This window comes from Mus musculus, chromosome 9 (assembly GCF_000001635.26).
Source record: "Mus musculus strain C57BL/6J chromosome 9, GRCm38.p6 C57BL/6J".
Taxonomy (NCBI): domain Eukaryota; kingdom Metazoa; phylum Chordata; class Mammalia; order Rodentia; family Muridae; genus Mus; species Mus musculus.
The window spans coordinates 88,898,947-88,914,382 of NC_000075.6; the positions used below are offsets into that span (position 1 = coordinate 88,898,947).

General features: G+C 40.7%; 1 protein-coding gene across 15 annotated transcripts in view; it reads right to left on the reverse strand.

Annotated features, from left to right (window-relative positions):
• Positions 1-15,436, reverse strand: part of Gm2396 (predicted gene 2396) — a 78,830-nt gene that overhangs the window by 24,214 nt on the left and 39,180 nt on the right. For 14 of the 15 annotated variants that reach the window (XR_003948402.1, NR_166072.1, XR_003948400.1 and 11 more), the window contains 3 exons: positions 12,669-12,739; positions 11,930-11,954; positions 10,015-10,128 (listed from right to left, as the gene is read on the reverse strand). Coding sequence is in view for 8 of the 15 variants with exons in the window: in XM_017313723.2 (XP_017169212.1) it covers positions 10,015-10,128; positions 11,930-11,954; positions 12,669-12,739 (210 nt within the window). In the remaining 7 variants the exon portion in view is untranslated. Of the gene's footprint in view, positions 1-7,739; positions 8,022-10,014; positions 10,129-11,929; positions 11,955-12,668; positions 12,740-15,436 lie in introns of those variants that run through there. The other variant, XM_017313730.2, reaches the window with a different exon arrangement.

A 15,436-nucleotide genomic window follows, 5' to 3' on the forward strand; every position in this document is an offset into this window, starting at 1 on the left:
GTGAAACCTTAAAAGCTGAAACAGTCAAACAAACACAGAGGCAGCCCCCAAAGGCTTTCTGAATCGGACTTCCTTTACTCAGTAATTATGGCCGAAATGGACAATTATAACTCATAAATCAACAAAAAGGGCTGTATAACAATAACAAAAATCAACCCTGAAGTTGAAAATACAAGAGAAAGGGTCTTTGCCAGCTGCATCTCTGATACAGCATTCATAGCCAGAATATACAAAACAAACAAACAAAAAACCAACCCATAAAAAGAAAGTGCTTAGTATACAAATGATCTAAGCAAAAGACATGACAGAGATGATAAGGCCATGAAATCTCAACCGTATATTTGCTTAAACAGGACCAGTATCAAGATAACCTCTATTGATATGCCACTGTATAATAAGAGCTACAGGTAATCAATGTGTAGAGAGAATCAGTTTTCTCCAGGAGTGGGGCCCCTCATAGATGATTTAATTCCAAACTAACAGCACTAAACACACATATATACATAAGAGCAACATTACATAGTTTTATCTTTATGTAACAATAGTTATAACAGAAGAGATAATATATTTGAAGGGAGAATCTGGGATGAGTTTGATTGGGGAGAAGAAGGAATAGAGTGATGTAAAGTGAACCCAGCAAACTCAGCAGCAGCAAGTTCCACTTTGTCCCTTTTGAACTTTATTGCCTGGAATATAGCGCTGACTGCATCCCTGGAGGCCTACAGTCACCTGAGACAACCAGATGAAATCCTCATGCCTGAATTCCCTGACCACTGTGTTCCCCAGCAAGCCCAGCAGCCATAAGGTCTGCCTCATCCCCTCTTTGCTCCATATACTGATCCACATTCCTACCTGCAATCCAAGAGGCTTGTAGCCATCAGGAACCCTGAGTTCTGACTGTATCCCTGTAGGCCTGCTGCCACTCAGACACCCAGAGGCTTGAAGTCATCAGGGATGACCAGCTCTGTCAGCGTCACAGGAGGCCTAGTGCCATCTGGGCCAACCAGCTCTATTTGCAACCCCAGAGGCCTACTGCCATCAGGGACTATTAGGCCTGAAAAAACAAATAATAACAAGATGGGTAAAGGTCAGCATAAGAAAAAACAAAACAAACAACCAAAAACAACAACAACAACAAAAACCAAAAACAAAAAACAAAAAATGGGCTGGAGAGATGGCTCAGTGGTTAAGAGCACTGACTGCTTTTCTGAAGGTCCTGGGTTCAAATCCCAAAAACCACATGGTAGCTCACAACCATCCATAATAAGATCTGACAACCTCTTCCGCTGTGTCTGAAGACAGCTACAGTGTACTTACAAATGATAAATAAATAAAGCTTTAAACAAAACAAAATAAAAAAGGGCAATATGGCACCATTAAAACCCAGCAATACTACTAAGTAAGCTAGGAATATCCTAACACACCTGTATCACAAGAAAAATCTAATCTAATGAAGATGGTAGAGGCATTCAAAGAGGAAACAAACCCCTTGAACAAATACAGGAAAATACAATCAATCACATAAAGTCCTTTAAAGAGGAAAGGAATAAATATAAAGAAATACAGAAAACAATAATCAAACAGGAAATTGACAAATCTGATCAAGAACTGAAAATGGAAATAGAAGCAATAAAGAAAACACAACTTAGGCAATCTTGAAACAAGAACTTTAGATGCAAGTATCACCAACAGAATACAAGAGTTGGAAGATAGAGTCTCAGGCTTAGAAGATATGCTAGAAGGAATTAATATATTGGTCAAAGAAAATGCTAAATCTAAAAAGACTGTGACATGAAACATCCAAGAAATTTGGGACACTATGAAAAAACCAAACCTAAGAATAATAGGAATAGAAAAAGGAGAAGATTCCCAGCTCACAGTCCCAGAAAATATCTTCAACAAAATCATACATACTTCCCAAAGCTAAAGAAAGAGATAGTCATAAATGTTCAAGAAACTTGCAGAATGTCAAATAGATTGGACCAGAAAACAAAATCCTGCTGCCACACAATAATCAAAACACTAAAATTACAGAACAAAGAAAGAATATTGAAAACTGTAAGAGAAAAGGGCCATATAAAAAGGCAGACCTATCAAAATCACACCTAACTTCTCAACAGAGAATCTAAAAGCCAGAGGGCCTGGGAAAATGACTGGGAGTCACTCAGACCAAATATCGCATCCCAGCCCTACTATACCCAGCTAAATTTTCAATCACCGTGCATGGATAAAACAAGATATAGTATAACAAAACCGAATTTAAACAGTATCTTTCCACTAATCTAAATCTACAGAGGATACAGTAGGAAAACTCCAATATAAGGAGGGTAACGTTACCCAATAAACAACAGAAATAAATCATCACACCAGCACAACCAAAAAGAGAAACCCACACATACACACAGCCACCAGCAACATTAAAATGATAGGAATTAACAGTCATTGGTCACTAATATTTCACATCATCAATGGATTCAATTCCTCACTAAAAAGACACAGGCTAACAGAGTGGATGCCTAAACAGTATTCACCATTCTGCTTTATAGAAGAAACACACCTCAGCAACAAAGATAGATATTATCTCTGTGTAAAGGGCTAGAAGAAAGTTTTCCAAGCAAACAGACCCAAGAAACAAGTAGCCATTCTCATATCTAATAAATTAGACTTTAACTAAAAGTCTATTGTAGATGAATATTGATGCAAAAATACCCCTCATGTTAAAAGACTTGGAGAGATCAGATGTACAAGGGGAAACCTAGAGACATAAAAAGCAATATACATGAAGCCACAGCTAACATCAAATCAAATGGAGAGAAACTTAAAGCAATTCCACTAAAATTAGACACAAGACAAGGCTGTTCACTCTCCCAATATGTCTTCAATATAGTCCTTGAAGCCCCAGCTAGAGCAATAAGACAACTAAAACAGATCAAGAGAATACAAATTGGAAAAGAAGTCAAAGAATTGCTAATTGTAGATGATACGATAGTATACATAATTGACTCCAAAAATTCTACCAGAGAACTCCTATAGATGATAAACACCTTGAGCAAGTGTCAGGATGTAACTAAAAAATTCAGTAGCTCTTCTTTGTACAATAAATAAAAGAAAACAAGTTAAGAAATACATCAAAGAAACAACAGTTTTTAATAGCCAAAAATAATATAAAATATTTTGGTGTAGTTCTAACCAACCAAGTAAAAGACCTTTATGACATGAACTTCAAGTCGCTGAAGAAAGAAGTTGAGGAAGATATCAAAAGACGGAAAAAAACTCCCCTGCTCATGGATCAGTAGGGTTAACATAGTGGAAATATCCATCTTACCAAAAGCAATCTACAGATTCAATGCAATTCCCATTAAAATTCCAACACAACTCTTTAAAGATCTTGAAAGAACAACTCTCACCTTCATATGGAGCAACGGAACTCCAGGATAGCTAAAACCATCCTGTACAATAAAAGAACTTCTGAAGGTATCACCATCCCTGATTTCAAGCTGTACTAGAGATCAGTAAAAATAAAAACTTCATGGTATTGGTATAGAAACAGAGAAATTAGTCAATGGAATGGAATGTAAGACCCTGAAATAAACCTATAACACCTACAGACAATTTTTGACAAAGAACCCAAGACCATACAGTGGAAAAGAGAGAACATCTTCAACAAATGGTGCTGGTCTACCTGGATATCTGCATGTAGAAGAATGCAAATAGATCCATATTTATCTCCCTGCACAAAACTCAAGTTCAAGTGGATCAAAGACCTCAACATAAAATAATATACACCAAATCTACTATAAGAGAAAGAGGAGAACAGTCTTGAATGCATGGGCACAGGAGAGAATTTCCTCAACAGAACACCGACAGCTCACACACTAAGATCAACAATTAATAAACGGGACTTCATGAAACCGAAAAGCTTCTGTAAAGGCAAAGGACACTGTCAGTAGGACAAAACAGCAGCATACAGATTGGGAAAAGAGTTTCACTAACTCTGTATCTGACAGTGGGCTAATTTCCAAACTATGTAAAGAACTCAAGAAGATACATATGAATAAACCAAATAACTCAATTAAAAATGAGGTACAAAGGTAAACAGAGAACAGATAAGAGAGGAACCTCTACCGGCCATGAAACACTTAAAGAAATGTTCAATGTCCCTTCTCATCAGAGAAATGAAAATTAAAATAGCTCTGAGATTACACCTTATACCCATCAGAATGGTTAAGATCAAAATCTCAACTGATAGCAGATGCTGGTGAGCATGTGGAACAAGGGAAGCACTCTTCCATTACTAGTGAGAATGCAAATTTATGCAACCATTCTGGAAATCAATTTGGCATTTCTCAGAAGACTAGGATTAGTTCTACCTCAAGAGCCAGCTATACCTTAACTCCTGGACATATATTCAAAGGTGCTCCCCTATCCCACAAGGGCACTTGCTGAACTATGTTCATAGCAGCTTTATTTGTAATAACCAGAAACTGGAAACAATCTAGATGTTTCTCAAGGGAAATTGGATACAGAAAATGGGGTGTATCTACACAATGGAATACTACTCAGCCATTAAAAACAAAGGCAACGTGAACTTCTCATGCCAATGGATAGAACTACTATCATGCTCAGTGAGGTATCCCAGACTCAAAAGGACATGCATGGTAAGTACTCAGTTAGAAGTGGATATTAGCCATAAACTTCAGGATAGCACACAGACCCTAAGAAGCTAAATAGCAAGGAGGGCATAAGGGGGGAATCTTTCAATTTCATTCAGAAGGTAGATGAAATAATCACTGGAGGTGGATGGATGGAGGTAACTGTGTGGGAGTGGGGATAGGGAGGGGAACACGGTGTAGGATTAGGTGTAGGCAAAGCCAAGGAAGTGAGGGCTGAGAGAGTGACCAGAAATAGGCAGTGAGATGGCCGTTTCTGGCATCAGTCAAGACGGAATGGGCAGCACTTTCAGCAATACAGGTGGCTCTTCTCAGAGGATAGCCAGGATCTCTAGAAGCATTAGTTACCGTGGGAGCTGACTAGGTGTCAGGGGAGCATCTGCTAGTCCCAGAGTCTAGCTGGATCCAGCACGCATTTTTAAAATTAGGTGCAACAGTACATCTCTAGGAGGTGTCAGAGACCTGAGAGATGGTTTGGGGGAGTCTCCAGGAAGTGTATGAAGGTGACCCTAGCTGAGACTCCTAGCAGTGGGGCATAGGGAGACTGAAGTGGCCACCTCCTATAGCCAGGTTGGACTCCCAGTGAAGGGGTAAAAGACACAAATCTATTCACAAAATATTCAACCCAAGATTTGTCCTACCAACAAGAAATACAGTGACAAAGATGGAGCAGAGACTGAAGGACTATCCAACCAATAACTGGAACAACTTGAGTTCCTCCCATAGGCAAACACCAATCCCTGACACTATTAATGCTACTTTGTAATATTTGTAGACAGGACTCTAACATAACTGTCCTCTGAGAGGCTCTACCCAGCAACTGCCTGAATCAGAGACCCATAGCCAAATATTAGACAGAGCTCAGGAAGTCTTGTAGAAACGATCTTAGAAAGTTGGGGAAAGAATTGAGGGACCCAGAGAGGCTACAGACTCTACAAGAAATCCAACAGAGTCAACTAACCTGGACCCTTGGGGTCTCTCCAAGACTGAACCACCAACCAAAGAGCAAGCTCAGGCTGGACTTAGGACCCTGCACATATATAGCATATGTGAAATTAGGCTTCATGTGAGCACCCCAAGAATTGGATTGGGGGTTGTCCCTGACTGTTGCCTGATGTGGATCCTGTTCCCCTAACTGGCCTACTTTGCCCTCAGTGGGAAAGGACATGCCTGCCTAGTCCTGCAGTGACTTGATGTGCCAGGGTGAGTTGGTACTGCAAAGGTGGGGGGGGGCGGGAGTGGCGGCTCCCCTTTCTCAGAGTAGAAGTGGGGGTTGCAGAGAGGAGCTGTATAAAGGGAGGACAGGTAGCAGGGTTTTTGTGATCAGGATGTGAAGTGAATAAATAAATTAGTGGGAAAAGGGTAATCATATTCAATTCTCAATGAATTAAATAAGTAAATTAAAACAACTCTTGCTCTTGGCCTTCAATCAAGGTCTCCTCACTGAAGCTGGACCAAGGTTTGGAGGCAACCAGTCCCCACATTCTCCTTCCTCTGCAACTGCCTATGCTGGGGTGTGCATGCACATGGCAATTCCTGGTATTTTAATAGGCCCTAGGGTTCCAAAACAAATTGCTAATATGTGTACAGCAAGTGTTTCCAAATGCTGAGCCTCTGTGCACCTTGTAGCTTACTTTACATAACCATTTCAGGTGAGCATTCATGTTCCTTTACATTATTGCTTAACGTTAGAACATGACATGTTCCATAATTGTGAGTACAAAGAAATAAAATCAATTTAAAATTTTATTCATTTTATTGTTTATTTAAATTATTTAACCCTACCCCATGCTTCTATGAGGTTGCTCCCCCGTCCATCCACCACTCCTACCTCAGCAGCCTAGCATTCCCCTACGCTGGGGCATCAAGCCTCCACAGGACCAAGGGCCTCCTCTCACATTGATGCCAGATAAGGCAATCCTCTGCTACATGTGCAGCTGGAGACATGGGTCCCTCCATATGTACTCTTTGGTTGGTGATTTAGTCCCTGGGAGGTTTGGGGGGGTCTGGCTGGCTAATATTGTTGTTCTGCCTATTGAGTTGCAAACCCCTTCAGCTCCATAAGTCCTTCCCCTAACTCCTCCTCTGGGGTCTCTGTGCTCAGTCTGTTGGTTGACTGCATGCATCAACATCTGTATTGGTCAGGCTCTGGCAGAGCCCCTCAGGAGACAGCTATATCATGCTCCAGTAAAGCACACTATTTCATCACACATTTTACATTTTATGGAAGTACATTGCAAAATGGGTGATATACCTGTGTTTTGAGTGTTTATGAACATACAGTATTCTGATCATTATGGCATTTCTGATTTCTAAAGTATATTGAAAGCCCTTTAAATATTACAATTCAAACTATGAACAGAGGCCTTTTTGCAAGGACATGTGACTTTTCCTAGATAAGGCTCAAAGGCAGACAAATCTTAGAGGGTTCTGCCTTTCTATGCAAGATGAAGTCACATACAAAAAGTGTATACATGGAAGGCTCCACAGGGTCAAGTTAGGAGCAGACATTGCAGTAATTGGTGTCAAATGCTCAGGTGCATCAAAGGGGTCCAAATAGATGATCACAGATCCGTGATTTATCTTTGTTATTCTCCATAGTTTGGGAAATTGCTTTTCAGGCTTGTTTGATAATTTTTTTAGTTGTTCTCTTATTGTGTTTTCTATCACACTGTATATAAGTCATCTAACTGATTTTAGACTAAATACCTCCCTCTTGTTTCTCATATTCAAATATTCATTTAAAAAGAGCCAATGCTTGACAGATTAGAGGCTCAGATATGTTGAATACCTCAATCATCCCAAATGGCAGTGCAGGTTGAGGAGCATAGGCTGGGTATGAACACATATTAACACTAGGCCTTTGCTTAACAGGACATTGCAGATATAGTACCTCTGTCAGAGTAAACAGCCATTTGTCAATCTACCAACTCTACTATGTTGGTACCACATGAAGCAAGAGCTAGCAGTGAACAGAAGATCATATATGGGCTGCTATAAGTCCTGAAGGATGACAGAAAGGGGCTCTGTTCCTCCAGTATCACTGGGTCTACACTGCTAGATTATTACCTGCAGGATTCTGTGAGTGCAGGGAAAAAGCATTGTCCCTCATCAGACAGACTGCCTCTCTCCAGGTTATATACAAACCGAAGACATTACTTCAAGGACATTGTCCTGGTGAATCTCAGCTGTCAAATAGATGATATTCAGATACCGGACATGAAAGTATTAGATTATAGCATTTAGTTTAGCTGAGGTGGGACATCAAATAAACTGTGTGACATTATTCCTTAGGAAAGGATCAAGACCATATAGAAAGAAGAAAGTGAGCTGAAAACAGGCATTCCTTCTTCTGGGTTTTTGTTTGTTTGTTTTGGACTGGGTTGTAGTGTGACTCTGGCACAAATATCTGTCTCTGGGTATAGCTTTATCCTGTTTATGATCTATAAGCTTAAATTTCATTGAAAAACAAAGCCAAGTGGATGCTCACAGTCAGCTATTGGATGGATCACAGGCCCCCAATGGAGGAGCTAGCGAAAGTACCCAAGGAACTAAAGGGGTCTGCAACGCTATAGGTGGAACAACAATATGAACTAACCAGTAACCCTGCAGTACCCCGTGTTTCTAACTGCATATGTATCAGAAGATGGCCTAGTCGGCCATCAGTGGATAGAGAGGCCCATCGGTCTTGCAAACTTTATATGTCTCAGTACAGGGGAATGCCAGGGCCAAGAAGTGGGAGTGGGTGGGTAGGGGAGTAAGGGGGGGGGAAGGGTATGGGGACTTTTGGAATAGCATTGGAAATGTAAATGAAGAAAATACCTAAAAAAAAGAAAAAAAAAACAAAGAAAAATAAAGCCATTCCTTCTTTTTTTTTTGTATTTTTTTAAAAATTTTTTTTATTACATATTTTCCTCAATTACATTTCCAATGCTATCCCAAAAGCCTCCCACACCCCCACCTCCCCTACCCACCCATTCCCATTTTTTGGCCCTGGCATTCCCCTGTACTGGGGCATATAAAGTTTGCCTGTCCAGTGGGCCTCTCTTTCCAGTGATGGCCGATTAGGTCATCTTTTGATACATATGCAGCTAGAGACAAGAGCTCCGGGGTACTGGTTAGTTCATAATGTTGTTCTACCTATAGGGTTGCAGATCCCTTTAGCTCCTTGGGTACTTTCTCTAGCTCCTCCATTGGGGGCCCTGTGATCCATCCAATAGTTGACTGTGAACATCCACTTCTGTGTTTGTTAGGCCCCGGCCTAGTCTCACAAGAGACAGCTATATCACGGTACTTGCACCAAATGCTTGCTAGTGTATGCAATGGTGTCATCATTTGGAGGCTAATTATGGGATGGATCCCTGGATATGGCAGTCTCTTGATGGTCCATCCTTTTGTCTCAGCTCCAAACTTTGTCTCTGTAACTCCTTCCATGGGGTGATTGTTTCCAATTCTAAGAAGGGGCAAAGTGTCCACACTTTGGTCTTCGTTCTTCTTCAGTTTCATGTGTTTTGCAAATTGTACCTTATATCTCAATATATTAAGTTTCAGGGCTAATATACACTTATCTTTGAGTACATATTATTTGAGTTCTTTTGTGACTGTGTTACCTCACTCAGGATGATGCCCTCTGCCATTCCTTCTTTAGGATGTTTTATTTACAATATTTTGCCACAACTGGGAAAATAGGTGAGGCAGACATTAAAGTGTAGCTACTGTAAGCAAAAACTTGGACATTAGGCAGTGACACTGGCTGAAAAGAACAAGTGTCTTGGGAAAGACAATCTTCTAATGACAAAGTGCACTTCCTGACTTTCAAAGCTGCCATTCCCCTTTCCTTTACTGATATCTTTCCCATGTTCTCACTCTCTTCAAGTTCAATGTGTAACATGACCATTCCTAGTATCCTAGTCGCTCAGATCAACCTGAAATTCTGGTACTTCACTTGACTTCTACCCTCAATCATGAGATATTTAAGAATTACTACATCAAGGAACTGAGAGAGAAAGTATGAGAGGGTGGTTCACCTATTCCTGTCTATACCAAAGGACACCCCAATGACTCACATAAGATAAGCCACAGCATCAGACTGGTTCATGCCCTTGAATTAGAGTGTAAGGTGACGTTAAATGTATTTAAAATTCTGGGGTTATATTTACACTTAAAATTTTATATATACTTATATACACACATATGTATGATACATATATAAATGAACATTATTCATTTGTGTATATATTCATGTGTAAATATAGTATTAACTTATCTATAGATTTACATGTTAACCAAAATAATTTTTACCAACTATACAAATTTGGACAAAATTATATTATTCCCACAGTACCTTTTGTTTTTATTTCAGTTGTTTTTGTAGATGTAGCCTTAGACACTGAAGGTCTCTGCGTGTCCTGGGGGACTACAGTTGTCTTATGACAAATTCCCCTTAAAAAAGAAAAAACTGAGAATGCAATTATAATAGGGAGTAAGTCAGCTTCTTGGCAGAAAACTCAAGCAAACTAACAACTACTGAGTATTTGTGCATTTGATCTGACTGCTTGTTTCAGATACAGTCATCAGAGTGAGACTGGTACTTGAGGAGGAGCACTACATGTTGTGTATAATGAGTTAGGCATTGAATGGACATAACAGGATTCCCAGATAGAGCCTGAACATAGATGGATATAAAAACACAAAGGGAAGATTCATATGACTGAGCATGCTGCGTGAGTGTGCTGCACAATAGGCTTCACTCTAACCCTTCTTAGAGCCACAAGTACACAGTGACACCCATGCAATGCCTTCAGCCAGCAACTCTTCACTACAACACAAAGACTTCCTTCTTAGTTGGTGGAGAAGGACTTCCCATGAGACTCACTAGGCTAGAACAGATCAATCTCTTTAGTGTATACTTTAGGGAAAGCACAGGCATTGCTGGAGTGCCCTGTGATGTCTGTGACCGGCCAGAAGACCTCAGCTGCATAGGAGTAACTGCACCTGGACTCAGGAATGCATTTATACCAGAACATTGTAGAACACTTGTTTACTCTTCATTCTTATCGACTACATCTCAAGGGCAATGTATGGCACTGCCTTAGTGGGATGTAGGGGAGGTAAGAAGCTGTGAGGCCCTCTGACTTTTCACCCAAGGATACAATGATAGCTGCATTCATGCATCAGTGGCCATCTTCCCTGACAGATACAACTGAAGGTACACATAGGCTACCTTTCAGCCCAAAAGAAGTTGTGGGATTCCTGGATCAGTAAACAGGGCCTTCCTCCACCATCCTCACACTGTGACCTGGCTCTCAGTGACTGAGTCTGATCACTGAGGAACAGAATCGGGAGGGGACCAAAGCCTGCAGAGTCCCACTGATGACTCAGACTCCAAGTCAGTGCAACCCCGTTCTCACATGAAGGTGTGCAAATGGGAGCTTCTTTTGATCTGGTCACACCTAGATAAACCCTCAACTGGAGGAGACTGGAAAGGCAGCTTGGTGTCATTGTAGGTGACAAATGTCCCCTCATACAGTGTTGGGCTCCCATTGTCAGAATCTATTGTCTGACTAGAAGTGAGTGTTCTTTTCTACATCACATGCTTGTGGATGTATGTCTGTGGCAGATGGAGAGCAAAGCCCTGGCTCTGCCCACTGTGGTAATCATGGCAGAGTCTGGGCTCTCAGTGATTTTGACCTACTGAAGGAAGATGCTGGGAATATGGAATATAGGCATCACTAAGTGCTTGCTACACAAAGTGTCTGTTGATCTGCATGGAGAGCCACATCACTCACCTCTGTGCCCTGGCTTATTCTTCACTAGAGTACCACCATAAAGAAATGAATGCACTACATGTGAAGAACTTTCAACTCATATTTTGTAGGTAAACTCTGTATTCTAATTTGTTACTTCCTTACTTTGTCAATGGAGATTGATCTGAGTAATTAGGGTACCTATCTTGAGAAAAAACAGATTTAGACTCTGCCTGGTATAGCACATATTAAACAACTTAGAGAGATCATACTTGAATCCAGTTATGGTAGACAAACACCTCCAGTTTTTCTTTTAAGTTAAGGTAATATTTAAGAAAAAATTGAACAAACAAAACCAAAGAAAACAAAACAAAAAAAAAAACAAACGAACAACTGAATACAAGTTCTTCCCAGTAGGTGGGCTAGAGCACCATTGTACACTGGACAAAAGAATATCTGGTGTTTATGCAATTCCTTTCTAAAATGTATCTTAAGAGATTCTATAATACATACTGTGTCTACGCTTTTTAGTCTCCACCTGAAATTTAAAGGAAACAATATGAGGCAAAGGCCATGCTGAATTCTGTTTGCATGGGTCTTTGGAATGCATATCAACATGGTACGATGCCAATGAAAATGGGCAAAAGTCCTATATATTAGTATGTTTTATGATGGTGTCACAGAACAACTGCAGTTCTATAGTTTGTGGCACTTCCCACCACTTTTGTTGGTTTGAAGGCCAGATTAAACAACCTGTTTGGTCTCTTCTGAGCATTTCCTAGGCCACACTGCAGAATATATAAACATCTTTATAACCTGGCTGTGATATTAATCCTTTCTACACCAGGGCCTGCCTCAATGGTTACACCAATACTCATGTCTTAGCACTCAACACCCATACACTGGAAACTTCCCTCACAGTGGTCTCTGAGGAACATACACAGACTTCATTAAAATTACAGGAGCCAGAAGTGGTTGTCAACTTTTGAGTTAAAATTGTACATTTATGTAAAGAGGAAATTTTTTCTTCAGGAGAAATTGCTCTCTCACACAAAGTGTGCTAAAAGACATTGCAAGCTTCTATGTTCAGTTGTATGAGGAATAAACTGGTACAATTCCATTTCCTGTTCTTCCTAAGCAAACCCTTTAATACCCATGATACACAAGTCTTTTGTTAATCAAATGATATATCTACTACAACATAAGCAGATAGTGTAAGCCTTCTATATTAGGAAAAAAAATGACACCTTACCTTCACCATCCCTACTGGTGGCTCTCCCTGTCCCCTTGCTGATGGTGCAGTGTTCGCATTTTCAGGTACCACTGAAAGGAGAGGAAGTAACTGTTAATTTGTAGGTCTGTTTTTAATTACTCTAAGAGGCTTTGCTTGATGTGTATAGATGTCTATGAGGCTAGTATGCGTGACTCAGTCTAATTATTAAGCAGAGGTTGCTTGCTGCTCATTTCAGAACTGTGGATTATATTGTTGGAAAACAAAGTGGTGCAAAGAGAAGAATGGAAGCTTGGCACTTGGAAAATGGAGAAGCATCTGTAGAAGGATAAAGGTAAGGAACGGTAAGGAGGGCAATTGAGGTGTATGAGGTTAGAGGGGAGGGGGCATGGGGCTCTGTAGGACCTACTACATACAAGCAGGAGGCCCTGTGTTTGTAGTGACTAACACAGCGCATTAACCCTACTAATACTGCCTATCACAGTGGAGCCGAACACACCTAAATGATGAGAGGATGCAGGAGAAGCTGACACACTTGCGATGAGCAAAGGCCTTGAGCATAATGAAGAAGCTTCAGGGAAAATACTTGCAGAAAACACATTTCTGAGATTATGAACTTATTCCCCTAAAAATGGCAAGATGGGTAAGGTTGCAACAAGGGAAAGATACAAATAGTGACAGCATGGAGGACAGACACAGCCCTATTCCCAGAGAGGTGCTAAGAGAACTAAAGTCCAAACACCTATGCTATGGTTCATTAGACTTGGGAATAGGTGTAATATACTAGAACTCCCAAACCCATGTTCTGAATGTTGAAGGCCAAACCAAGGAATTTCTGAAAGCTAGCCAAGGGTGTGCTAGAGCTCAGATCCCACTTCAATCACTAACTAGGTCAGAGGCTCTAAGATGGATGTCAGAACTCTAATCCTGCATGTCAGTCTGAGGTGAGGAACACAAACCACATAAAGTCATGTCTTAAGGTTTTACTGCTGTGAACAGACACCATGACCAATTCAACTCTTATAAAGGACAACATTTAATTGGGACTGACTTACAGGTTCAATTCTGGTCTATTATCATCAAGGTGAGAGCTTGGCAACATCCAGGCCTGCGTGGCACAAGAGAAGCTCAGAGTTCTATATCTTCATCTGAAGGCGGCTAGCACCAGGCAGCTATGATGACAGTCTTTAAGACCACACCCACATTGACATGCCTACTCTAACAAGGCCACACCTACTTCAATGGGGCCACACCTTCTAATAGTGCCATTCCTTGGGCCATGCATATACAAACCATCACAGGTCATATACTAAGCCCTTGTTCCAAAGACATTGCAGTTTAGGGGATTTTGACAGAATGAGAAGCCACCCCATCCTGTGGAGAGCATGTAAAGCACAAGGAAGAAAGGGAGTGCTGCTACAAGACCTGAAGAACAAGGGAGAGGCCCTGCTTCTCCTGCAGCATTGGGTTCACACTGTAAGATATTTATTACCTGAGGGTGCTTGTGAGGAAAGAAAGTTGTTTCCTATCAGATAAGCCCACTCCTAGACAGGCTAATACACAAAGTGAAAACAACACTTGGCTGGTTCCATGATGCTTAATCTCAGCTGTCAACTAATGAGATCTAAGTCCTTCAGCCATGGCCTTGGTGTTTATTTTGATTAGATTAAGTCATGTTGGGAAGAACTGTTTCCTTAGGTACAATCATTCTCTTGGATGGAATCCTGGGCCATATAAGAGGAAAAAAAGTCAACAGAGGACATTCACTCATTTTTCTTTGCTTCTAAGGTATGGCTGCAATATCACTCTCCCTTAAGTTTCTGCCTCCATCTGCTGCTTCACAATTATGGGCTCCAAACTCAATTTTCATGGCAAAGTCAACCTTCCTTTGCTAAAGATGTGTCTTAACTAGGGGTTCTATTGCTATGAAGGGATACCAAAACCATGGCAACTCTTATAAAGCAAAACATGTCATTGGGGCTGGCTTACACAGTGTCAGAGGTTTAGTCTATTATCATCGTGGCAGGAAAAACGGCAGCATACAGGCAGACATGGTGCTAGAGAAGTTGCTGAGAGTTCTATGTCAGGATTGGCACGCAGTGAATAGGAAGTGAGTGACACACTAGGCCTAGTTTGAGCATCTGAGACCTCAAGGACCACCTCTACATTGATACTCTTATTCAGCAAGGGCACACCTACTCCAACAAGGCCACACCTCCTAATAGCGCCCCTCTGTATGGGCCACATACTCAATCACAGGAGTCTATGGAGTCATTCAAACCACTGCAGGATGGCTTTTTGTGTTTTTTTAATTTGTTTTTGGGTTTTTTTGGTATTGTTTTTGTTTGTTTTAAGAGTAGTTTGTCACTACTTCTGGAAAGTCAGCCCAATAAAATTTCCAAGGAGAGTTATAGCAAAGTATTGGAGAGATCAGGAATTCAAGGCTCATACCTAAGCATAATAAAAGCAATTTACTGCAAACCAACAGCCAATATCAAATTAAATGGAGACATACTTGCAGCAATCCCACTGAAATCGGGGACAAGACAAGGATGCCCACTCTCCCCATATCTATTCAATATAGTACTCAAAGTGTTAGCTAGAACAGTAAGACAACAAAAAGAGATCAAGGGGATACAGATTGGCAAAGACGAAATAAACGTATCACTATTTGCAGATCATATATTAGTATACATAAGCGACACCAAAATCTCTACCAGAGAAATTCTCCAGCTGACAAACAACTTCAGCAAAGTGGCCAGATATAAAATTAACTCAAATAAATCAGT